We start from the raw sequence: 24,927 nt of genomic DNA, 5'->3' as shown, positions 1-24,927 counted from the left end.
CCTGACTCTAATGTCTCCGTCAGCCACCCTCAGCAACCTGTGCCCTGTCCCCACTGCTAGTTAAAGCGATTCCTCTGGCGTGTGTCCCTTCAGCGACCCAGGGGGCAGTTCCCAAGGGGGCGGGGCCAACGGCGTCTGAGGCATTCTCATCCGGGCATTCCCCAGATGCCGCAGCCGCCATCTTTGTTTTGTGCTGAAAGTCGCTACTGACGCCCGCGGACGGCCGGGCGAGGGGAAGTGGCAAGATGGCGGCTCCCAGGGCGGAGGCGTGGGGGCGCGCTTCGGCGGCCACAGGGCTGGGGACGCCTGTGCCTGACCCGAGCGCGGCCTGACCCCAAGCAAAGCGCGCAGCGGCACCGGTCCCTCGCCGCGAGGCAGCGCGAGGTTCTTTTAAGAAGCCTCGGCCGGGAGGAGAAGCCTGCGAGGGTGGGGTGTGGGGGGAAACAGTGACGTCGCCCGACTCCGCCCCCTCGCCCGACCGCCGCCGCCGCCATGTTTAGTTGTTACTTCTTCACACAAGATGGCGGCTCCCAGGGAGGAGGCATGAGCGCCCTGCCGTTACCGCTCCTCCTGCCGTACAGCTGCCACTTCGGGGCCTAACTCTGCCTCTTTGAAGCGGCTCCTGTGGGAAGGAGTCATAAGGAGGGAAGCGAGGATCGGACGCTGCCTTGCGTTTGGTTTGCAGTGGAAGAACTGACCCAAGAGGAAGAGAATAGGGGGGAAGGGGGAGCTAGTCTCAAGATGGCGACTCCCAGGGCGGCAGGCGCAGCCTGAGCAGCAGAGGCGGACTAAAGGGAGACGCTCGAGACCTCACGAGCCGTACGGCGCGAGCCTCCGAGCAGCCCTCGAGAACTCAAGCTCGTTTCACTGGCCTCCGGCGCGCCTCTATTCTTTCCAAGTGTCGAGGCTGTTTAGGGAGCGGCCTCTGCACTAAGCGCTGGGCGGGGAAGCGGGACGGTCTCAAGATGGCGGCTCCCACAATTGTGGTCTGAGCTCCGGCGGGGCTGGGACAACCGCGGCGCTTGTGGCTCATTTCCACCCGCCCCGGAAGCCGGCCAGTGCAGGAGACTTGGGGAGGGTGTGGGAACCGGGCCGGGGCTCCGCCATTTCCGGCGGGGGAGGGCTACGATTGAGGAAGGGAGGAGAGAGAGGCGGCTCAAGATGGCGGCTCCCAGGGCCTCCCGCTCGAGCTTCTAAGTGGGAGCTCCCAGGCAAGTAGTCAGGGCGGCGGGACTCGGCGGCCTCCAGCTTCTCGGGTCTAGGCGCTCGACAGCTTCAGGAGGCTCTTAAGGAGACGTGGTGAGCGAGAAGAAGGGGAAGAGTAGAAGAGAAGGAGAATAGTTAAGATGGCGGCCTCCATGGAGCCGTTCACCGCTGTGTGAAGAACCGCTTCTCTGTGCGAGACGCCTTAGACGAAAGGGGGTGTGTGTGAGTGGAATTGGGGGCCTCCCTTCTCGCTTGGTGACTTTTTCCACCGCGCCCTTTCCCGGAACTATGGCTTCGGCCGTGTCACCCGCCAACTCGCCAGCAGTGCTCCTGCAGCCCCGCTGGAAGCGAGTGGTGGGTTGGTCGGGTCCAGTGCCCCGGCCCCGCCACGGCCACCGCGCCGTGGCCATCAAGGAGCTCATCGTGGTGTTTGGCGGCGGCAACGAGGGGATAGTGGACGAACTGCACGTGTACAACACGGGTGAGTGCAAAGCCCGCTGGGTTCTCGGATCTTTCCCTCCTCCCTTCATCTCCTCCCTCTCCCTCCTTTTCCCTCCCTCTCTCTCCCCTTCCTTCCCTCCGTCCCTCCTCCCTCTCTCTCCTTCCTCCGTCTCCCGCCTTCTCCTCCCCTCCCCTGCAGCCCTCTCCCCCGCCTCCTGTTCCCCCTCTCCGTCCGCACCGAGGTGCTACTTCTCCCGTCCGAGACGGTTTGCTCTGCCCGGCACCTCTGCTTTCCCTTGCTCTTTTTCCCATTCTTCCAGCCCTGATTCCCATGTGTTTGAGAGGCGCTTTTCATTATTGGAGAGGAAGCCTGTACCCTGGCTGGTGAAGGAGCGGGGGCGGCTCCCGCGGCGGTGACTTCAGACAGACACCGTTACCCCCGCCAGGCGGGCGGATGCGTCCCTTTGGCGCAGAGTCCCACCCCCTTCCTCCCTCCTCCTGCGCCTGGTCCGCTCTTCCTCATCTCTGGTGCTCTTTCGGGAGAAATGACAACTTCTAGATTACAGATTAGGTCGCCGTCTCGAGAAAAGGGGCAGAGTTGAGCAGCGTAATCCCGACCTGGGGGAGGGGGGCGGGCTGTGTGCTGCGCTGCGTAACCGTCTCCTGGGGACCCACAGGTCAGACGACATTGCTGCTTCCCTCTTGCAGCGTTGACTTCTCCAGCGTTTCTCTACAGATTTCATGTTGTCTCGATCTGGGATCCTTTGATGTAAGAGATGAATTAATTCCAGTGATCCCGCAGCAGGCTGAGGAGGTTCCCCTGCCCGTTCTCCTGCCTCCCCCAAAGCCCGGGCCTGGTTGGTTGGGAGGGGCAAGCAAGGTGCGGTCATAGCTGGAGGCTGCGGTGCGCCTCTGCCTCCGGGTGCTGCTGCCGTGCCGGCTCGCCTTCGGCCTGTTGCCTGGTGTCCCCGCTAAGTCTCTAGGGCTTAGCCGCATCCTCCTGCGGCCCCCTCCCCCTTGGCGGCCACTTGGCCCGGTTGATACACCTGGCGCCTCCTTGGGCCCGAGCTGCCTGTTGAATGGACGCTGGCCCGCAGGACCTCGCCTGGCCCGGAGGGAGGGGCTCGGCGGGCGTTTTCGCCGGGAGCGGTGGGCCTGGGTGCCTTCCGGTCCAGTCCCCAGCCTGAGAGGTGGAGGCGGGGCTGCGGAAAACCCCCTCCCAGCTCAGGCAGCGTGCTTTGAGGAAGCTCCCCTCCGCAGCTCGCAGTCGCGTTCGGGTCAGCCGCGGCCAGGGGCCGGCTTCCAGCTCTTTCCCCCGCGCCATCTCATCTGGCGAGCTCCATTGGCCCCAGAGCCATCCTGTCCGAGGGTTCTGTTGGTACGGTGTCCTCGGGCCTGGGCACCTCCTTCCAGCTTTGAGGTTGCTCTGGGATAAGGTGTTGGTTGGAGTGCTGAGGGTTGGAGCTGGGCTCTCGGTTGGGTGCTCCCCACCGCCGCCTCCCCCAAGGCACAGAGTTTAGTTTTCTCTGCATCTTGTAGGTTGTTGACCCTACAAAGTTGACTTTCAAGAGGCTGGTGGGTTGCCGGTGACCCTTCACATTGTGGGTCTGAGCACCTGTTGCCTCCAGTGAGGCTGGGCTGGTTGGTGGTGCTCTGTGCCAGCTCAGACAGCTGCAGCGGCAGCGATTAGCCGGGTAAGGTAAGGCTGAGGGGCAGGGCTGTTTTTAGAGAGGCCGTTGCCCTGAGCAGAAGCTCCTAAACTACTTGGACCAACTTCATTCTCGTAAGGCCTGGAGCAGGCTCCTTGGCAAGGAAGGACAATTTTAGAAAGTAGGGCAGGGGCCTAATTACCATCAGCTCCAAAGTCCACTGCTTCCTGGGGCCTCTGCGTATTCATTAGTTTATTAAAATGAATCGAGCCCTTTGGCGTTAATTCATTCCCCATCTGCAAGGGTGTGTTGTATAGTAGAGGATAGCCAGCCTTCCGAAGGGCTGCAGCCCTGGATTCCTCCAGGGTAGCAGTTTGGAAAGTGCCCTATGAACTCCCTCGGTGACTTCTCGGGAGAGCCGTTAGCTGACCCAGCTCCCCTGTCCTCACCGAGTGTTTGCTATTTGACAGAGCCTCGAGCTCCTGCTGTTCTCAGAAAGACAGGCTTGGTGTTGCCTCTCTCCCACCAGCCGTGGCACAGATGCGCAGCATCCTTAGCTGCTGTCTTGACAGCCAGCCTCCTGCTTACCTTGGTTTTGGTTTGTGTATAAATTTCTTTCTTTCTTTATTTATGGCTGCGTTGGGTCTCCGTTGCTGCGCGCGGGCTTTCTCTAGTTGCGGCGAATGGGGCCTACTCTTCGCTGTGGTGCGTGGGCTTCTCATTGCAGTGGCTTCTCGTTGCGGAGCACGGGCTCTAGGCGCGCGGGCTTCAGTAGTTGTGGCGTGCAGGCTCTAGAGCGCAGGCTCAGTAGTTGTGGCGCACGGGCTTAGTTGCTCCGTGGCATGTGGGATCTTCCCGGACCAGGGCTCAAACCCATGTCCCCTGCATTGGCAGGCGGATTCTTAACCACTGTGCCGCCAGGGAAGTCCCTTGGTTTTGTTTTAAATGAGGTCAGAGCATACTCTCTAGTGCTTTTCTTTCTGCAAGATGAGTGCTCAGAGAGACTCGCCCTTCGGAGAGAGTTCCCCGTTGCTAAGACAAAGGGCTCCAGGGGGCACGTGCTTGCCTCGCTGTCTTGGTCAGCTCAGAGATCGGGGCGGTGGGGGGGGGGGGGTGACGGGGCTGGGGGTGGCAGGTGTGCACTTGAAGGGTGTGTGTGAGAAAGTGTGTGTCCTTCCTCTTTGGTGGCTGTGGAACACTTCACAGGCCTTTGGGAGATCTTAGGGTAGCAACTGTCCTTGACCTCGGGGAATTTTACTTCAACAGCAAAGCGGATTACTCGGAGGACCCGGCCCTGACACAGTGGGGTGCGCCCTGGTGAGGGGAGGGTGTGGCTGGTTGCCAAACCAGTGGCCCAAGGCTGGTCTGCCTCAGTGGTTCTCGAATGTCTGCAACTGATACCACCGGAAAGAGCCTTGGAAAACATCTAGTGGAACTTCCTTGTTTTTGCACATGAGGAAATTGGGGTCTGAGAGGGGAAGTGACAGGTCCAGGGTCACCCTGCTGGCTGGCAGTGGAGTCAGGCAGAATACAGGCCGTCACCGAGACTATCGGGCTGTCTCGCCCTTCAGTTAAGGGGTGCGGGCCACCACCTTGGAGACACCTCCCTGTTCCTCTGTCCCTGGAGCTAATTGGTCACTAAATTGAGCTTATCTCAAACCCGTTCCCCCTCCGTTCTGGGTCCTTCTTGCTCTCACAGTCACTTCCTGCTCGGCCCGGCGGCTGGTTTCACTTGTCGGGAAGTCCTGTTCAGCCTTCAAGGCCCCGCTCCCATGTCACCCCTTCTGAGAACCCACCCCCACCCCCACCCCCGCTTCGAGCCTCAGCCGAGCGGGAAGGCAGCTGCGGGGGGAGGGGCTCGGCCACCTCCCACCTCCTGGGTACAGGCCTCCCTTCCTCGGCCCCCCTCGCAGCCGAGAGTGGCGACAAGCCCAAGCCTAGGGAGAAGGAGGGACCCGGAGGTCGGGTCATGCGCCGCCCGCCCCGCTAGATGAGCGAGAGATGACATGATTGGGGGCAGCTGCCATCTCAGGGTAGAACTGGGACTGTAGGTGATGTGAAGAGCGGCAGGTTCTGGCTTCAGACCAGAAACTGTGCCTCCTGACAGACTGCTCCTGATGGCGGTGCAGAGGGCCCCTGCCCTGCCTGGAGTGCTCTAGAATGAGATCAGCCCCTCTTGGGTGCTGTAGAAGGAGCTGTCAGGACGTCACAGGTCCCTCTAGCCCGGCCCGCTGAGTCAGTGGTGGCATGTGACGAGAGAGCTGCCGTTTCCCGTGTAGCCTCCTCCCGGCCCTCAGGTGGGCACCTAGCAGTCACTTTAAGTCGGTGACAAGGTTCTCATCTGTGTGTGTGTGTTTGGCCCTGTGACCTCGGGTAAGTTACTTCCACTCCTGGTCTCTGTTCCTTTGTCCACGGAGGGAGGCTCAGAGGTCTGTGGCGGCTTCAATCCCGGGAACTTGGATGAAGCTCCTTCCGGGCCCCGCGGGAGGCCATCTCCCCCAGTTCGGGCAGGGCTGATGGCTCCAGCCTGGAAAGCTGCTGCTCTTCTTGGTTTGTCTTTGCGCTGCGCGGTAGGACGAGGTGGAGCGCGGGGGTCTGGGGCCTGGGCGTGCAGAGCAGGCAGGGGACCCGGAGGCCCGCTGGCTGCTGAACTGAGGACGGGACCCACAGCCCACTGCAAACTAACGTGTACACTTGGGAAGCGGCGAGCCGGGCGCCTTTACCTCGGGAGGTGTGGTGTGTTTTTGGCGGCGGGGTGGGGCAGGCCTCTCTGCCCAGCTGCAGGTAGAGTCGGGTTACCCAGCCTGGACGGGGTCAGGGACCGGGTGCGCCGTGCTGTCCCGGCTCCTGTCACGCCCCCACAGGGGCTCTGTTCGCTCCCAGATCCGTGCCCTGCCCACTGGCCCCTCAGTCCCAATTCACTTGCCTACGTTTGACCAAAAGTGATCGAGGGGCGTGGAATCAGATTTGCAGTCGGCTGCCGGTTTGGGGTTTTCGGAGAGAGTGTGGTGTATGTTTTAGGGGATGGCCCTTCAAATAACATAGGACAGAAGGCATCCCTCACAAGAGGGCAGCGTTTGCCCCCGGACTTTTCCAGGAAGACCTGGCATGGCAGACGTGAGGGCGGTGGCCCAGGAGGGGCAAGGATGCCAGGCAGAGCAGGGGCAGGTTGGGAGCTCCAGCCCGGCTAGAGGCGATGGGCTTTGGGCAGCTTAGTTGGCACTGACTGCCGCCACCTCTGCCCGTGTTCTGGAGGGGGGAGGGGGGAGGGGGTGGGCCCGGGGGAGGGCTGCTCCGGACCGTCACCCGGGAAACAGCAGTAGAGATTGATTCGTACCCCCATGGCCCTCCCCAGCCTATACCGCAGGCTGCTGCTCCCAGCCTGCACTGGTAGCTCTTTTGGCCACTTAGAGGTGCAGCCACGGGCCCCTGGACGGTATTTTGGGTGTTAGACGTTTCTTTCCGATGACCCATAGAGTGGCGGGAGGTGGCCACATCGCCAGAAGCTGACGAATTTTCTTGGTCAGTGACTTCCTGCTTTTTAAGACGACCGTGATGAGAAGCAGGGTGATCACAGGCTGTTTTGAGGTGGCCTCTGAGGCCAAGGAGTTTGGAAGATGGCTTGGATAGAGGGCTGGCACTTGGATGGTAAAAGGAGAAAGTCCCACATCCTTGGGAAGAGAGGCAGTGCCTCAGCCCCTCCTTTCTTAGACTGTATTTTGAAGGCTGGTGGGTGTGGGGAGGAAGAGGGGTGGAGGTTCTGGTTCTAGGGGCTCCCGAGGAGTTCTGACTTCTGCTAACTTTTGTTCTCCAGCGACCAACCAGTGGTTCATCCCGGCCGTGAGAGGGGACATCCCTCCTGGATGTGCAGCCTATGGCTTTGTGTGCGATGGGACTCGCCTGCTGGTATTTGGCGGGATGGTGGAGTACGGCAAATACAGCAACGACCTCTACGAGCTCCAGGTAGGCCCTGGTTGTTGGGGCAGGGGCGGGGGCAGGCCCCATGTCACCCAGGACCTTCTCACTCCCTTCAGGTCCCTCCCTCATCAGCACCAGCCCTTCCCTGTGCGGCCAGTGGCCGGCTCATCCCCGATTTAATCACTGGGTCTTCATTTTGCAGGCAAGCCGGTGGGAGTGGAAGAGACTCAAAGCAAAGACGCCCAAAAACGGGCCCCCTCCGTGTCCTCGGCTCGGGCACAGCTTCTCCCTTGTGGGCAACAAATGTTACCTGTTTGGAGGTCTGGCCAACGATAGCGAGGACCCCAAGAACAACATTCCGAGGTGAGGCTTTGTCCTGTTCACGTGGAATCCCGTGAAGGCGGGTGCTTGCTCACATAGCAGCCAAGCCTGCCGTACCAAGTGCCTTTCCTTTGTGAAACGAGGGTGGCACTGGATGCCCTCTAAGGAGCTTTCTAACCCCGAGGAGGCCTCGCGGGAGGAGGGCCAGGCCAGGAGGTAGAAACCCACCTTGCCTTGGGCTGGTTCCTGCTCCTCAGACCCAGTTTAGAGCTGGCGCTTTGCTTCTCAGCATCTGCTGCCTGCAATCTTCGTGATGGTTGTTGTCCTTTCTGAAGTTTGGAGGTAGTCCTGAGATGGTGCCCCCTTTTCACCCGGGAGGCCCTCATGTCACGCCCAGCTTCGTGTGCAGGGCAGACTGGCACACCCCATCCGGCTCTTCCTCTTCTCCTTGCTCTCCTCCTCTGGAGCTTCTGGTAGCCCCTCCTTCGGGGCGAAGGTAGAAGACCTTGGGGTTCGCACAGCCTCAGCCCCCTTTGTCTCCCCAGGAGTCCACTGTTCACCCATCGAAGCCGGTGGCCCGCCATAACTGACTGTCCTTCTCCAGGTACCTGAATGACTTATACATCCTGGAACTGCGGCCAGGCTCTGGAGTGGTAGCCTGGGACATTCCCATCACTTACGGCGTCCTTCCCCCACCCCGGGAGTCCCACACTGCAGTGGTCTACACCGAGAAAGACAACAAGAAGTCCAAGCTGGTGATCTATGGAGGGATGAGTGGCTGCAGGCTGGGGGACCTCTGGACGCTGGATATTGGTAAGATGTGGGTGCGGCGGCTCCAGTAGTCTTGGCGCGAAGCTGGTCTGCTGGGCGGCCGGTGTGGGGTGTTGAGTTGGGGCTCACAGGGAGGGGAGTGTCCCGCCTAGCCCTGTACTTGCTGCAGGGTCAGGATAGGACCCATTTGGGGCTGTCATCTTTGCCCCGAGCTTGTGGCGTTGCTTGAAGAAAGAGCAAGGCTCGGTTGGCTGAGTTGGTCTGCTGTCTTCCAGGAGAGTGAGGGGAGAGGGAAGGGCCTTTCTAGAATGGAGCTGTGTAGATGAGGTAGCACCTGTCCCTGTCGACTTGTCAGTGGTCAGGCTGTGCCAGGAGCGGAGCCCCCTGGTCTGTCACAGTCAGAGGGGATGTACAGATGCCCTTAGAGCCGTGGGGACTCCTCGGGCTGGTCGGCAGGTGGGGAAGCGGGAGCGGTTGAAAGGAGTTCAGGCTTTCGACCTGAAGAAGGCCGAGGGGAGAAGGTGGCCGACCACACATGTCTGGAGGGTTAGGTGGTCCTGTGGGGCAGCATCGGTGCTCGAAAGAAACAGTGTCTCGGGAGCAGAATCCCCAGCAGCAGCGGCTCTGTAGGTGGCGGAGGCGGTGTGGGAGAGAGTGCGTCTTGCCGGGAGTCAGAAGGTGCGCCCGCCGCTCCTACCCCAGCCCAGGAGCGGTGCTGGCTTGTAGTGGGTGCTCAGTAAAAGTTCAGAGGATGGTAAACACAGCTTGGGAAATGCCAGCACCTGGTGATCGGAGGGCCTCCCATGGGCTGTAAGGAGGCCAGGTATGGATTCTTGCGCTGGGTCAGCACCTGCGTCCCCGCACCTTCCCTGTGTCCGGGGCACATCCTGTGGGTCAGAGGGCCCGTGTCCGACCTGGTATGGGTAACCTTCCCTTCCCATTGCTTTGCACAGAGACTCTGACGTGGAATAAGCCCAGCCTCAGCGGGGTGGCACCTCTTCCTCGAAGTCTCCACTCGGCTACGACCATAGGAAACAAGTGAGCAGCCAGCCACGGCTTTTCCCTTCCTAGCCCACCCCACCCCCACCCCCACCCCCACCCCCACCCCGGTGGGCTCGCAGTTTCCTTCCAGCAACCCCTAAGGCCTGAGGAGACCTCTTTCTGGCTGGGCTGGCGTTCGGCAGCCCCGTCTTTCCATTATGACCCTGGGGGACTGAGAAAAGACAGAGGGTAGAGGGGCACAGACCGTCCTCTCCGCCAGCAGCTGAGTGTTTTTGTCAATGCCAAAGTCCCGAAGTGACTATAAGAACGATGGGGACTGAGGTGAGCTTTAGGTGAGCTAAACCGAGGCTCCACATACTGGAGGTGACACAGTTCTTGTGAGGGCTGAGCCACCAAGTAGGAGAGGGCCACGTCCAGAGCTTCGTGCGTCCTGGGGAGAGCTAGAGGACCAAGTGTGTTCAGAAGTTTCTGGATGGAAGAGGTGGCCTCTAGCTTGGCACCTCCTCTACAATCCTCTCCTACTCTTCCCTCCCTCGTCCCAGAATGTACGTGTTTGGTGGCTGGGTGCCTCTCGTCATGGATGACGTCAAAGTGGCCACACACGAGAAGGAGTGGAAGTGTACCAACACACTGGCTTGTCTCAACCTGGGTATGGCCTCCTCGGGCTTGGGCTCAGAGCGGCCTCCTCGGCCTGAAAGCTGTGTGGGGAGCACAGGGAGCCGAGCTGCTTCTAGGCCGTGCCTCTAGAATCCGCCAGGAGTAGCCAGTGGCCCAAGTGCTCTGAGGGACGCTCCTCCTTTGCGTCTTTTGAATAGGCTCTTCCTACCCAGCGTAACCACGCAGAGCATCCCTCCTGTCTCCTGTTGGTGGTTTCTCACCCACCCTGCAGGGACTTTGCTATATACACGAGCGTTGCCTCTAGGTTCCTTTAAAACCGAGGAAACAGGACAGCGGCCTGCTCTACGCAGTGCGGCCCCTGACCCTTGCGTTTACTCTGTCCTGGAGACCATCCCATCCCTGCAGGGCGAGTGGCCTCATTCTTTTGAATTGCTCTCGTGGTGTCAAAACTTGCACCAGCGCTGCTCGTGAGTATCCTCACACCATTCTCGCCAAGTGCAGTTGTATTCAAAGAGGAAGACCTAGAGGTAGACTTGCTTTCAGAGGGATGTTGCTGTACACACAGATGCCCCTGGCAGTGTTTGCCAGGCCGGCAAACAGTTCGCTCTTTGCGGAGCCCGGTAGGCACTTGACTCTCCCCATGGGCCAGCCCCCATTCCCTCCCCTGGCTCACCCTGAGCCCTGGCTGCACCAGCACGAACATCAAACTGCCAGGCACCCTCTGGGTTAAGTTTGCCTTAATCGTGAGTGAGGGTATGTATTTTTCCTCGGATCCTCTTGTCACCTTTTCTGTAACTTGCGTTCCTCTTCACGCATCTCTTTCTAGAGGCTCTTGTGTTGCTTGATGTGTGAGAAGGGAAACCTTTGGCTGTGTGTTTCACATAGTTTTCCCAGTTTGTAGTTTGTGGTTTATAATTTTTTACGGTCTTTTTGCTATGTGGAGTTGTTTTTGTTTTTGTCTTTGTCTTAATTTAGTAATCTTTGATGACTTCCTGGTTTTAATTCCCCATCCCTGACAGCAAAAGGCCAAAGAGCCCTTGGGGGTTGTCTATTCCTCTGCCCCCTACTGACCTCCACATCCTGCCCTCCCCAGATACCATGGCCTGGGAGACCATCCTGATGGATACGCTGGAGGACAATATTCCCCGGGCCCGTGCCGGCCACTGTGCTGTAGCCATCAACACCCGCCTGTACATTTGGAGTGGGCGTGACGGCTACCGAAAGGCCTGGAACAACCAGGTCTGCTGCAAGGACCTCTGGTACCTGGAAACGGGTAAGGCCGACCGGAGGAGAGCTGCCATGCCCGTCCCTGAAGTCTCTGCTGCCGCCTTCTCACCAGCGGTGCTCTCTTACAGAAAAGCCACCGCCCCCGGCCCGGGTACAGCTGGTACGAGCCAACACCAACTCCCTGGAGGTGAGCTGGGGGGCTGTGGCAACAGCCGACAGTTATCTTCTGCAGCTCCAGAAATATGACATTCCTGCCACGGCTGCTACTGCCACCTCCCCTACACCCAATCCAGTCCCGTCTGTGCCTGCCAACCCTCCCAAGAGCCCTGCCCCAGCAGCAGCCGCGCCTGCTGTGCAGCCACTGACCCAAGTAGGCATCACGCTCCTGCCCCAGGCTGCCGCCACCACCCCAACCACCACCACCATCCAGGTCCTGCCGACGGTGCCTGGTAGCTCGATCTCCGTGCCTGCCGCAGCCAGGACTCAAGGTGAGCCGGGGGCCGGGCTCTCAAGGGCAAGATCCGGCGCACCAGGGGGTCACGTGCCTGAGTGAGGACCGCTAGACAGACGGCACACCTGGTGGCCATTCGTGCAGGCTTGTGGCCAAGTGGTGGCGGGGGACCTCGGTCCCGACCTTGGAGGCTGTCACTGAGGGTGTCTGGAAGGGCCAGATTTGAAGCACAAGCAGGTCACAGAAGCTGTTCGCCTCTGCCCCTTCTCTTGCCAGGTGTCCCTGCTGTTCTCAAAGTGACCGGTCCTCAGGCTACAACAGGAACCCCATTGGTCACCATGCGACCTGCCAGCCAGGCTGGGAAAGCCCCCGTCACTGTGACCTCCCTTCCCGCAGGCGTGCGAATGGTCGTGCCTACGCAGAGCGCCCAGGGGACGGTGAGAAGCTAGGGCGGGGCTTTCCTGGCGGTCGGTGGTGCGCTGGCGGGACTCGAGTCCCGCTCATCCTGCGCCCGTAAAGCGCTGATGAGGCGACCACTCGGCACTAACTTAAGGGTTAATAAGCTCATGCCTCAGAACCGCCCGTCTGACCTCAAGGGCATTTTAAATGTGTATTTTCTTGTCCTGGAGCCTGAGGGGAGGATCTAGCCAGCTGGGGTTTGACTCAGCCCCCTGAGGAGAGAGCTGTATCTGTCTCCGTGGTCTTTAGGAAAGATCCAGAACTACTCGTAACTCTTGCTGCCAGGTTGCTGTGCCTCATCAGTGGTAGGAGTCCACGTCTGGGGTCAGTAGAGCAGGGCCCAGCAGTCCTGACGCTGAGAGGTGCCACTTCAGGGCGAGCCAGGCGGGTTCTGGTGAAGGCCGTGGAGCAGGGAGTGTGGTGGCCGCGGGCCTGGCACTCCCTGTGGGCTCACACTCCCTGCGCCTGCTGCAGGTCATCGGCAGCAACCCGCAGATGAGTGGCATGGCGGCGTTGGCAGCCGCGGCTGCCGCCACCCAGAAGATCCCTCCTTCCTCGGCACCCACGGTGCTGAGTGTCCCGGCCGGCACCACCATCGTCAAAACTGTGGCCGTGACACCTGGCACCACCACCCTCCCAGCCACTGTGAAGGTGGCCTCCTCGCCAGTCATGGTGAGCATCCCTTGGGCCTGGTTCTCAGCCTTGGGGCCGGGGGCTTCTGGGCACTGTGATCAGACAGCGGTCACTCCTTCCGGGCTTTGGACCAACCCGCAGAGGCTGTAGGTCCGTAACGTGTTTGCTGTGGGCTGTGGAATAAGCTGATAGCTATAGGGGTGTGGCAGCCTTAGGCTAGACTTGCCGGCCCAGTGTCCTCCCTTGCTTTGCTAGAGGAAAGGTAAGCCAAACTGAGCTAGGGACGCACTCGCTCATGCACGCATGGGGCAAGGCAGGCTAGAGTTTTGCTGTGTGCGCACCCCCGCCATTCCAGGCAGAGGCTGGGGTGCTCTCTGCCCCGCCCACCACTCTTCTCTGCTCCCTCCAGGTGAGCAACCCAGCCACTCGCATGCTGAAGACTGCAGCCGCCCAGGTGGGGACGTCTGTCTCCTCTGCCGCCAACACGTCCACCCGCCCCATCATCACAGTACACAAGTCGGGGACTGTGACAGTGGCCCAGCAAGCACAGGTGGTGACCACAGTGGTGGGTGGGGTCACCAAGACCATCACCCTGGTGAAGAGCCCCATCTCTGTCCCAGGAGGCAGTGCTCTGGTGAGTGATGGGTGCCAGGAGAGCCCAGCCCAGGCCGTGCCCTTGACTGGTCTCTGGATCACTCTTTGTGCTCCATGTCTTCCTTTTCAGATTTCCAATCTGGGCAAAGTGATGTCAGTGGTCCAGACCAAACCAGTTCAGACTTCTGCAGTCACAGGCCAGGCGTCTACAGGCCCGGTGACTCAGATCATCCAGGTGAGCTCGTGGGCTCCAGACTGTGACACAAGCAAGAGTGGGCGCTGGCCAGACATGATCCCATGAACACTGATGGCACAGAGGGTCCTACTGCTTGGTCCTGTCACCCTCGGTCTTCAGAATACTCTGAGCTGCCTGGGCTGCCAGTGGAGACTGGCCAGACCAGAGTCACCGTTAAACTTGCCATTCTTCTAAAAAAAGGATGGATAGATATATACGGGTATAACTGAATCGCTTAGTTGTACACCTGAAACTAACACAACATTGTAGATCAGCTGTGTTTCAGTTAAAAATTAAAAAAAAAAAACATTTCGCATCTTGACAATGATGCCGGTTCACCTCACCCCGTCTTTGCGTGTTTTCCCCTTACAGACCAAAGGGCCCCTGCCAGCTGGGACTATCCTGAAGCTGGTGACATCAGCAGATGGGAAGCCCACCACCATCATCACTACCACGCAGGCCAGCGGGGCAGGGACTAAGCCCACCATCCTGGGCATCAGCAGCGTGTCCCCCAGCACCACCAAGCCCGGCACGACCACTATCATCAAGACCATCCCCATGTCGGCCATCATCACGCAGGCGGGCGCCACGGGTAGGGGCCTCCTCCAGCGTGCTGGTGAGGGACCATGTCAGGAGGGAAAAGGCAGGCAGATGGAGGGCGGGCTGCGACGTGTTTCCATTCTGGTTTTCCCCTCTTTTCCACCCTCTCCCTGCCTTTTCCTTAAGATATGTCGGGAGGTAGCAGGGGTGACGGCTACAGTTGGTACTTCTTTGTTTTAATCAAGGGGCAGCAGGAGTAACTGCTTGAAAGGGGGCCCAAGAGAAACGGGACCCGGCAGCAGGCCCGGGTGGGAGGCCGGCGCTGTCCCTCATGGCCCAGCCTGAAGCCAGGCTGCCCCCCTCTCCTCCAGGTGTGACCAGCACTCCCGGCATCAAGTCCCCCATCACCATTATCACCACCAAGGTTATGACTTCCGGAACTGGAGCCCCCGCCAAAATCATCACTGCTGTTCCCAAAATCGCCACTGGCCACGGGCAGCAAGGAGTGACCCAGGTGCGGCGTGCCTGGCCCTCTCCTCACCCCAGGGTCCAGTCCGGGAGCACAGCAGGCCACGTGGGTCTTCCCGTGGGGCCTGGGAGGGCCAGCGCAGGGTCTGGCCAGCCCACATGTGATGTGAGGCTGCTTTCCTCTTGACATCCCAGGTGGTGCTGAAGGGAGCCCCCGGCCAGCCGGGCACCATTCTCCGCACCGTGCCCATGGGCGGCGTCCGCCTGGTCACCCCCGTTACCGTCTCCGCTGTCAAGCCGGCTGTCACCACGTTGGTCGTGAAGGGCACAACAGGTGTGTAGGCCGCGGGGGGAGTGGGGCAGAGTCAGGGTGCGCCCCGGCCCCGCCTGCCCAGGGAGAAAAGCTGCCGGGAAGGCGGTGCCGACAGCGGGCTTCCTCCCACATCCCACTCCAGCCTCCCTCTCTGCCTTCAGGCGTCACGACCCTAGGCACCGTGACAGGCACCGTGTCCACCAGCCTCGCTGGGGCCGGGGGCCACAGCACCAGTGCCTCCCTGGCCACACCCATCACCACCTTGGGCACCATCGCCACCCTCTCGAGCCAAGTGATCAACCCCACTGCCATCACCGTGTCGGCGGCACAGACCACGCTGACGGCGGCCGGTGGGCTCACCACCCCCACCATCACCATGCAGGTAGGGCAGCTGGGAGAGCACGTGGAAGCGCGGGCCCAGCCTGAGGGTTCCGGTCTCCACGTTGGGGCCACCCTCTCCAGGCTTCCTTCTGCTGCCATGTGCAGCTGGGTCCTTTTTTTCCCTCCCGTGTGTGGCACCCGTAGGACGGTTTCCCTGTAGCCGCGTAATTGCGATTCTTAGTCGCCGTTTGATAGCGTGTCGTGCTGAGATAATGTATTTCAGCCATTTTTAGTGTTTGAGCGTTAGGCTTTTTCTTTCGTGATACTGTAGAGGGTACGACAATTCATTTTGGGGTGCATATAGCATCTTTCTCTTCGTACGTTGTAAGCTGAATTCCTGGTGAAGTGGTGAAGCGTCTGTGGCTGGCCTTGGTACAGCCTGGGGTCAGCAGGGTTCCCAGCCCAGGCCTCCCCCCGCCCAGCCCCTTCCCAGTCCCTGTGGCCCTTGAGGTGATGCAGCACCTCTTCCTGGGTTCCTGAGAGAGTCAGTTTCTTGGGGTCGAGGGTGAGCAGGTCCTGGATTTGCCAGCTTTGTTGCTTTAGGAGCCAAGCTGGTGGTCCCAGCCAGCGCAGGGGATGCTGTACTAATTTCCCATCTGGCCTCTCCCCCAGCCTGTCTCCCAGCCTACCCAGGTGACTCTGATCACAGCGCCCAGCGGGGTCGAGGCCCAGCCTGTGCACGACCTCCCCGTGTCCATTCTGGCCTCGCCTACTACAGAACAGCCCACGGCCACGGTCACCATCGCTGACTCAGGCCAGGGTGACGTGCAGCCCGGCACTGTGACACTGGTGTGCTCCAACCCGCCCTGCGAGACCCACGAGACGGGCACCACCAACACAGCCACCACCACCGTCGTGGCTAATCTCGGGGGACATCCGCAGCCCACCCAGGTGCAGTTTGTCTGCGACAGACAAGAGGCAGCTGCTTCTCTCGTGAGCTCCACAGTGGGCCAGCAGAACGGCAGTGTGGTTCGCGTCTGTTCCAACCCGCCGTGCGAGACCCACGACACGGGCACCACCAACACGGCCACCACTGCCACCTCCAACATGGCTGGGCAGCACGGCTGCTCCAACCCGCCGTGTGAGACCCACGAGACGGGCACCACCAGCACGGCCACCACCGCCATGTCGGGCATCGGAGCCGGGCAGCGGCGAGACATCCGGTACACCTGTGTGGCAAGCACCGTGCCCGCCGTGGTCCGGGTCGGCATGGCTGCCGGGGCGTCAGAGGGAGCCCAGGGCTCTGTCAAGCCCTCGTGCCAAACCCGCCAGACCGGCGCGACCAGTACCACCATGACTGTGATGGCCACCGGGGCCCCATGCTCAGCTGGCCCGCTCTTCAGACCAAGCCTGGCCCTGGAGGCTGGTGGCCGTGGCGCCACGCTCGTGCAGTTGGGCCCTCTGAGCACCCAGGTCAGGCCTGGTGGTGAGGGTAGCCCCCTAGCTGGCCTGGGCCCGCTGGTATCCGTGGGGCGCCAGCCGGAGGCGCATCACGCCCACACGACGTACACCGCCACCACGGCCCGCTCTACCGTGGGTGCCGGGGAACCCAGTGAGGTGCAGGGGATGCCCGCGCTTGGGTACGAGAGCTCGCCTGGCGCCGCTGTGACTGTGAAGGCCCTGGAGGCACTGCTGTGCTCCTCGGCCACCGTGACGCAGGTCTGCTCCAACCCCCCGTGCGAGACCCACGAGACAGGCACCACCCCTACGCCCACCACCGCCACGTCCACCGGGGGTGCGGGCCAGCCAGAGGGTGGGCAGCAGCCCCCGGCTGGCCGCCCCTGTGAGACGCACCAGACGGCTTCCACCGGTACCACCATGTCAGTCAGCATGGGCGCCCTGCTCCCTGACGCCGCGCCCTCCCACAGAACCCTGGAGTCCGGCTTGGAGGGGGCGGCACCGCCCGCAGTTACCCCCCAGGCTGGAGCTTCATTGCTGGCTCCTTTCCCGACGCAGAGGGTGTGCTCCAACCCACCCTGTGAGACCCACGAGACAGGCACCACGCACACGGCCACCACCGTCACCTCCAACATGAGTTCCAACCAAGGTAGGTGGAGGCGGCCAGCCTGGCACCCGTGCTCCCCGGGGCCCAGGCCCCAGCAAGAGGCCTTCGGTTTGATTCCGCGGAGCTCGGTTTACTAGCCTGGGCGGGTCCTCTGGGCGATGGTGTCCCCTGCTGGCAGAGCTGGGTGGAAACCCTGCCGGAGGGGGGCCTGTCATCCCGCTCTCCGCTTGCCCCCCGCAGACCCCCCGCCGCCTGCCAGCGACCAGGGAGAGGTGGAGAGCACCCAGGGCGACGGCGTGAACATCCCTGGTTCCAGTCCTATCACGACAACGGTGTCCTCCACGCTGACACGGGCCGTGACCACTGTGACACAGTCCACACCGGTCCCGGGCCCTTCGGTGCCGGTAAGAGCCCCCGGAGCGCCCCCCTCTGTCTGCCTCCCTGCTGCCCACCGCACTTCAGGCCTGCGCTGTTCCAGGATTGGACACCAGGTGTCGCTCTCGCTCCAGGCACGCGCCACTCCTGGTTCCTTTTCCAGACCATAGAAGGGCAGCCTCGTGCCAGACAGGGCAGGGCGCAGGAGACCCCCAGGCTTGGTGGGTGTCTGGTGGGCGCTTTTCTCTCTGTAGCTGTTTCCTATGGCTTGTTACTCGGCTGTCGCCTGTAAGAGTGGCACAGCGGGAGTCTGAGGGCCCCTTTGGCGAGGCCGGGAGACCTCTGTGAGGATGGGGTAAAATTGGCCGGCAGGTCGCGGGTCTCCACTCCTCTCGCCACGCCCCCCACTGCTCAGTGACCTACTGCCCCTGCTCATCAGATGGGGTCGTGGCGGCCCCTGGGGAATGCAAATCCTGGCCCACAGGGAAAGATGAAGGTCTGCCTGGTTCTGGCCTCCCGCTCCTTCCCTCTGACAGGGGCTTCTCTCCCTTTCTAGAAGATCTCATCAGTGACCGAGACTACCCCAGGGGCTCTGACCACCGAAGTCCCCATCCCGGCCACGATAACAGTGACCATAGCCAACACAGAAACTTCTGACATGCCCTTCTCTGCTGTTGACATCCTGCAGCCCCCAGAGGAGCTCCAGGCCTCGCCAGGGCCTCGCCAGCAGCTTCCGCCACGGCAGCTCCTGCAGCCTGCCTCCGCACCCCTGATGGGGGAGTCCGCCGAGGTCCTGTCAGCCTCCCAGGCCCCCGAGCTCCAGGCCGCCGTGGATCTGAGCAGTACGGGGGACCCGTCTTCAGGCCAGGAGCCTGCCAGCTCAGCCGTGGTAGCCACTGTGGTGGTCCAGCCGCCACCGCCCACGCAGTCTGAAGTAGACCAGTTGTCACTTCCCCAAGAGCTGATGGCCGAGGCCCAGGCGGGCACTACCACCCTCATGGTAACGGGGCTCACCCCCGAGGAGCTGGCGGTGACTGCTGCCGCTGAAGCGGCCGCCCAGGCCGCGGCCACAGAGGAAGCCCAGGCCCTGGCCATCCAGGCCGTGCTCCAGGCCGCGCAGCAGGCCGTCATGGGTAGGTGCTGGGGTCACGGTAGGTGGCTTACCCCACTGTCTTTGGTTCAGGGTAGGTGGGAGCCCCGAGGGGAAGACGGACTCCTCGGGAGGAGTGAGGAACCGGGGTTCTGGAGCCTCCCTGCTGGCAGCCCTGGCTGGCGGGCCCCAGTGACAGCCTGGGAAGAGGAGGCTTGTTTCCCGCCAGGGCAGCACGCCGCAGACTTGACGGGGAGGGCAGGCTGACTTGGGCGCCCAGGAAGGAAGCGGGCTTTCTCGGGCGGGGGAGGGCAGGGTAGAGGTGGGCCGGAGACGAGGTCCGAGAGACAGGCTCTGAGGGCCGGCGCCCACCAGGGCACCAGGGCTGCCCCTAGCTCCGGGAGGGCGGTGACCATGGGTAGCCGGGGCTGGGCTCTCCCACCTGCCGCTCCTCCTAAGTAGAAGTCATCTCCACCTGGAGCAGGCACCGGGGAGCCCATGGACACGTCGGAGGCGGCGGCCGCTGTGACGCAGGCGGAGCTGAGCCACCTGTCGGCCGAGGGCCAGGAGGGCCAGGCTACCACCATCCCCATCGTGCTGACGCAGCAGGAGCTGGCCGCCCTGGTGCAGCAGCAGCAGCTCCAGGAGGCGCAGGCCCAGCAGCAGCAGCACCACCTCCCCACGGAGGCGCTGGCCCCTGCCGACAGCCTCAACGACCCGACCATCGAGAGCAACTGCCTCAACGAGCTGGCCGGGGCTGCGCCCAGCACCGTGGCACTGCTGCCCTCCACAGCCACTGAGAGTGAGTGGGGCCCTGCTCCCCCAGGGAACTTGGTTGATTGCGGAAGAAAGTCTCGGGGCGGCGGTGGGGGTGGGGGGCGGCGCTGGTCCCGGGCCCCTCCGTGCAGAGGCGGGCGTGTCCTCTAGCCTGCGGGAAGGGCTCCCACGCAAAAGCCAGGTCTCCGGGGCCTTTCCTGTTGATGCCATCTTTACTCCCAGGCCTGGCTCCGTCCAACACGTTTGTGGCCCCCCAGCCAGTCGTGGTCGCCAGTCCCGCGAAGCTGCAGGCCGCGGCTACCCTGACGGAAGTGGCCAATGGCATCGAGTCCCTGGGCGTAGTGAGTCTGGAGTGACGGGGACTCGGGGGTTGGGGTGCAGCATTTGGGCCCCGAGGGTGGAGGGCCTGATCTCTTCTCCCCTCTCTGACTTGCAGAAGCCAGACCTGCCACCCCCGCCCAGCAAAGCCCCCGTGAAGAAAGAGAACCAGTGGTTTGATGTGGGGGTCATTAAAGGCACCAACGTGATGGTGACACACTATTTCCTGCCACCTGATGACGCTGCTCCGTCGGATGTAAGTGTCCCCGCGAGCTGAGACCCCCGGGTGGGTAGGGATTTATCAAGCTCCCCGGGGGCACGCCTGTCTTAGGGCTGCCCCCCTCTCTCCCTGTGACCCTTGAAGTGGCTGTGAAGCCCAGCCTTGGCCCACCTTGCCCTGTCCCCGCCTTGTCGTGCAGGGGCTGCCGTGGCTGCCCTTTCCCCGGCCCACCCACCCCACTGTGTGGACCTGCATCGTCCCCAGGGTAGAAAACTCCTCTGCTGGCCCCAGAGCCACGCTCCAGCAGCCCTCTCACGTCAGGCACTTCCGTGTCTCCCTTCCTGTTCGCCCGGCCTCTTCCCGCAGGACGACTCGGGCGCGGTGCCCGACTATAACCAGCTGCGCAAGCAGGAGCTGCAGCCTGGCACCGCCTATAAGTTCCGCGTTGCCGGGGTCAACGCCTGTGGCCGGGGGCCCTTCAGCGAGATCTCAGCCTTTAAGACGTGTCTGCCTGGCTTCCCGGGGGCCCCCTGTGCCATTAAAATCAGCAAAGTGAGTCTTCTTGCCCTGGGATCAGCCTCTGTCCTCGGCTGAGTCCGTGCACTCAGCGCTCTCTTCCGTGCTGGCTTTCGGGAGGGGGCCCCAAGGTGTGGGCAGAGCCAGCTGGCTCTGCGGTGAGGCTTCTGGTCCTGGCTCTGTCGGCGATGGCCAGGGAGACAAGGGCAAGTTCCTCCCTGTGCCCCTGCCGCCGCCTCCCCCTTTTGACACACTGTGTGCTGTGCTCCACGTGCTCCTTCATCTAATCCTTAAACCCCCGATGAGGAGACTGAGGCGCCAAGAGGCTAAAAGACGAGCCACATGCTAGGTGGCAGAGCGGGGCTGGGAAGGCTGCTGGAGTCCCGTTGGTTGTATCGTGCTGTTGCGTCAGGCTGCCTTCCGGGTGGGGGCAGAAGAAGCCATCTCTTTGGAGCTCCTGGAGCTCTGCTCTGAAATAGCTTTGTTGTGTTAGGAGGAGGGTGAAGTATGAACACTCAGTTCCGGAGGCTTCGAAGCATTCTAGGCCCTCTGTACCCGGGTGGCCGGGGTGGGAATAAGTCACAAGGCTGAAGATGGCCCAGCCTGATCTCTGCCCCCTCGGTTCCAGAGTCCAGATGGCGCTCACCTCACCTGGGAGCCGCCCTCTGTGACCTCTGGGAAGATCATCGAGTACTCGGTGTACCTGGCCATCCAGAGCTCGCAGTCTGGGGGCGAGTCCAAGAGCTCCACCCCGGCGCAGCTGGCCTTCATGCGGGTGTACTGTGGGCCCAGCCCCTCCTGCCTCGTGCAGTCCTCCAGCCTCTCCAACGCCCACATCGACTACACCACCAAGCCCGCCATCATCTTCCGCATCGCTGCCCGCAACGAGAAGGGCTACGGCCCAGCCACGCAAGTCAGGTGGTTGCAAGGTGGGTCTTGTTCGTTGGGCTCCTTTGGGCAGCTCTAGGGAGAGGTTGGGGGATGGCGGGGAAAAGCCCCGCGAGCGTCGCCGGGACCACCCGGCTCCAAGCTGGACTTGGGGGCTTTATATTCTGGGGCGGGTGATGGCCTAGGGCCCTGGGTAGGTGTCTTGGAGTGGAGGGTTACTCGCCTCATCTGGGGGTGCAGAGGAAACTGCTCGGGGCTGCTGGGGGCGGGAAGGGCTGCCGAGACCGGCAGCAGGAGGCATGGGGTGGGGAGCAGAGGCCTCGGGCTGCTCCGTCAAGAGTTTGCGCGGGGTTGGGGGGGCCACGGGCGTCGTCCCCGCTCTCGTTCCCTCAGCTGCACCACTGGAGTCGTCTCACCGCCGTTGCTGAGCTGCTCACTCACTGTTGGCCTCTTTCCTTTCAGAAACCAGTAAGGACAGCTCTGGCGCCAAGCCGGCCAGCAAGCGGCCCATGTCCTCTCCAGAAATGTAAGCGGGGAGTGCCTTTCAAGAGCCTTCTGAGGCCAGGGGTAGGCGGATCCCGGGAGGAAGGAGCGGTGGGGACAGTAGGGCCCGCCTTCTCCTTAAACGAGGGGGGCTGCTTAACCGGGCACGACGCCCCGCTAGGGCCCAGCCAGAGCCCCCGATGAGTCCCACTCGCTTCACCGTGGGCACCCAGCTGACGCTTTTCGCTTTGCCTTTGCCTCCCGTCTCCCAAGGAAATCCGCTCCAAAGAAATCGAAGGCAGACGGTCAGTGAGAGGCAGCTGCCCTGCGCCTGGCTGCTTCTCCAGACCCCCCTCTGCTTCAGGACCGCCGCCCGCCCGGGCCTACCCGCCCCGCCCACCCGGCGCTCACTTTGCCCTCACGAGCCGCCACACCGGCTGCCCGTTCTCTCTCCCTCTCTCTCTCCCTCTGTTTTAAAAATAATCTCGAGAAAGCACATTTTACCATTGCTGTGGGGAGGAAGCAGAAGGCAGATGTGGAAGAGCCCCCCTTCCTCTCCCCGCCCAGCGCCTGCCAGGGGACCAAGGCCCCAGGAGTGGGGGGTGGGCGTGGAAGCCGAGGAGAGGTGCCCCCCTGGGCCCCTTCCCCCGCCTCCGCACCCTGAACTGGGTGTCTGTCTGGTTCTGTTGCATTTTCTTCCATTAGTGTTCCCCGACACCCGCCCGCCCTTCCGCTTCTCCCACCCCGCCCTGCCTGGCACTCCCATGGGAAGCTGACACATTTTCTCAGAGGCCTTCGTACACCCACCTCTTTCTCCCTCCCCTCTTCTTTCCCATTTGAAAAAAAGAGAAGAAAGAAAAAGAAAGAGGTGGAGAAGGAACCCCGTGGTGGCCTGAGCAGTGTTCTGTGAAAACCTCCCGACTCCCAATTGGGGCGTAGAGTAGCCGCCCACGGAGCCTGGCTTCAGCCTGTCTGGGGTTGGGGCTAGGGGCCACATCACCAACTGCTGCATTTGTTGTATTTTTTTTAAGTTGAAGTTGACGGAGTTAACATTTTTATTGTAATTTTAGCCTTAGCGTGTGGGGTTTTGTCCCTTTTTTTTGTTGTTGTTGTTGTTAGCTGTGTACAGAATGTGTATCTTTTCCCCCCCCCCCTTTTTTTTAAACTCTTTTTCTCCTTGGCTAAGCCTTGGCAGGGATCTTTCTGGAGGAGAAGCCGGGGCAGCCAGGGTAGGAGAGGCATGGGATCTCCCCTGTGGGCCTGGTGTTTGCTGCCCAGCCCGGTTTTCTCTTTCTGGCCCCTGTCCTCTGCCCCTCTGCCCCTCTGCCCCTCTGCCTGTCCCCAGGCCTCTGGGACAAAGGAGGGTGAGCCGTCAAACCTCACTCCCCACGGGCAGTTGCTCCACACCTAGAGGGAGCTTCAGAGTCCGCTAGAGCCCGAGGTCAGTCAGGTTGCTGAGGAGGATGGTGTGGAGGTGGGGGCCGCGGCCTGACAGCCAGTCCTGGGGCCACAGCACTCTCCACGACCCCCAGGCTCGCTCCCCGGCATGACTGCTTAGAGCATCCAACACCCACAACTGCCGCTTCCTGCAGCCGCCCTCTCTCGGCAAAGCTGGTGCATGATGGAGGGGAGCTTGGCCTCAGAGGCAGCTTGGGAGGGCAAGTTGTGTGGTGCCACTGACTCTGTGAATTTACAGTGCAGTCCCCAAGCTGGGCCCGTCCTCCTGGGCCAGGCTTGGTGGGCTTGGGGCTCTGCTTGGAATGGCTAGTGACAGCTTGCTGCCCCACACCCAAGCTTTAGGCAACGAGTGAGACTTGCAGGCGGGTCGCACAGAAGGATTTGAAACGACCAGCCGGTCTCTTCAAAACCCCTTTCTCTGCCCTGGAGACGCAGCTGTGGCCGGGGGCACCCCAGCCTCTGCAAACCCCCGGCCCTGGCCCACGCCCTCTGGGGCCTCTGATTTGTTGTATTATAGTATATTTCGCTGTGGAAAACGTCATGTTTAGTCACCTTGGAGCCCACCGCCTGGTCCCGTTGTTTCCCCCCATTCCTATTCCCGAGCACCCGTTGATCTCTTGTTTCTGGAAACAGTAAGCTTGTTCATCTAATGTAGAGTAACCCCCGTGACTCAATATTACCATAGTGCGATGTCGTTTTGTGCTATTTTGAACAATTAAAAGACTTTTTTTGAAATAACCATCTGCCGTCTTGCTGTGTCTGGGGCTCCCACAGGAGGCTGCCTGAGGTGGGGAAGTTGGGCCCCACAGGGCTCACCAGAACCCTCAGGGAGCCTCTTGTTCGCGGGGCCTGCTGTGAGCGGGATTCTGCTTCCCCATTGGCTCCCGTGTCTCACAGTTCTGTGGGCTGTGACCTTGGCACTGAGCTACACTAGGACCAGGTTGCCCACAGAAGATCCCATGATGGCGGCCAGAGCGCAGGCCACAGGCCAAGGGGCTCCCTGGACACGTGTTGCCGATTCCCTGTGTGGAGACCAGGTCACCTTCCTTCTCCCCAACCAGCGGACAGGGGACTGGGTCCAAGGCCTGGCAGGTCACCAGCCGCCACCCTCCTCGGACGGTTGGCCAGGGCCGAGCACCTGCCACTGAGCGCTCACAGACCCCGGAGAGCCCCTGGGATGTCAGATCTGCAGGAGAGCCCGGCGTCAACCGAGGGGTGGCTCCTCCCGTCTGGTGCTCAGTGGGCGTTGCCCGAGTGACTCCTTGTCTGCCCTTCCTGCACACGGGCCAGGGCCCCCAAGGGGGGGGGGCAGCAGAGCTTCTGTTGAACCAACTGTGACAGTTGCACTGTTGGGGTGGGCTGCTATCGCTAGGGTGGTGCCGTACCCAGGGTAAGACGGGCAGAGGTCGTCCTCAGCGTGGACCAGACGGGAGCTCCGCAGAGCGAGGGGTGAGGCGGCCGAGGCTCAGCACAGCCTTGGTGCCACGCGGGGCAGAGGGGAGCACCTCGCTGCGGGCCCCGCACTCCGACAGGGATCCGGGGGCCCTGCCTCATTCCCCGCTCTTGGCAA

The 24,927-nt window shown here is 61.8% G+C and overlaps 1 protein-coding gene across 9 annotated transcripts; it reads left to right on the top strand.

Annotated features, from left to right (window-relative positions):
- Nucleotides 1-164: 164 nt before the first annotated feature.
- On the top strand, nt 165-24,095 carry HCFC1 (host cell factor C1). 9 transcript variants are annotated; one of them, XM_004286446.4, is made up of 26 exons: nt 165-1,687; nt 7,111-7,259; nt 7,417-7,577; nt 8,140-8,348; nt 9,260-9,344; nt 9,851-9,957; nt 11,020-11,199; nt 11,282-11,641; nt 11,881-12,041; nt 12,538-12,735; nt 13,106-13,330; nt 13,421-13,525; nt 13,898-14,117; nt 14,437-14,579; nt 14,729-14,867; nt 15,008-15,228; nt 15,840-17,274; nt 17,473-17,636; nt 18,296-18,740; nt 19,182-19,499; nt 19,697-19,815; nt 19,911-20,048; nt 20,379-20,564; nt 21,157-21,457; nt 21,879-21,942; nt 22,173-24,095. In XM_004286446.4, exons 1-26 carry the CDS (start codon nt 1,495-1,497, stop codon nt 22,210-22,212), a joined length of 6,066 nt encoding a protein of 2,021 aa, XP_004286494.1. In that variant the 5' UTR covers nt 165-1,494; the 3' UTR covers nt 22,213-24,095. The 9 variants fall into 9 exon arrangements, 8 of the variants coding, with proteins under 8 accessions (XP_004286494.1, XP_033273591.1, XP_033273593.1 ...); XM_033417700.2 differs by having other exon boundaries at nt 18,164-18,740; nt 19,179-19,499; XM_033417702.2 differs by having other exon boundaries at nt 13,898-14,141.
- The last annotated feature ends 832 nt before the right edge of the window (nt 24,096-24,927 follow it).

The sequence above is a fragment of the Orcinus orca genome, chromosome X (genome assembly GCF_937001465.1).
Source record: "Orcinus orca chromosome X, mOrcOrc1.1, whole genome shotgun sequence".
Lineage (NCBI taxonomy): Eukaryota > Metazoa > Chordata > Mammalia > Artiodactyla > Delphinidae > Orcinus > Orcinus orca.
This window is presented reverse-complemented; position numbering and strand designations above follow the sequence as displayed.

Coding starts and splice junctions, on each gene's coding strand:
- HCFC1 (XM_033417697.2), top strand. CDS start 1,495: ATGGCTTCGGCCGTGTCACCCGCCAACTCGCCAGCAGTGCTCCTGCAG. Junction 13,331..13,420: donor TCCCAGGAGGCAGTGCTCTG/GTGAGTGATGGG, acceptor CTTCCTTTTCAG/ATTTCCAATCTGGGCAAAGT. Junction 19,500..19,696: donor GCCCTCCACAGCCACTGAGA/GTGAGTGGGGCC, acceptor CTTTACTCCCAG/GCCTGGCTCCGTCCAACACG.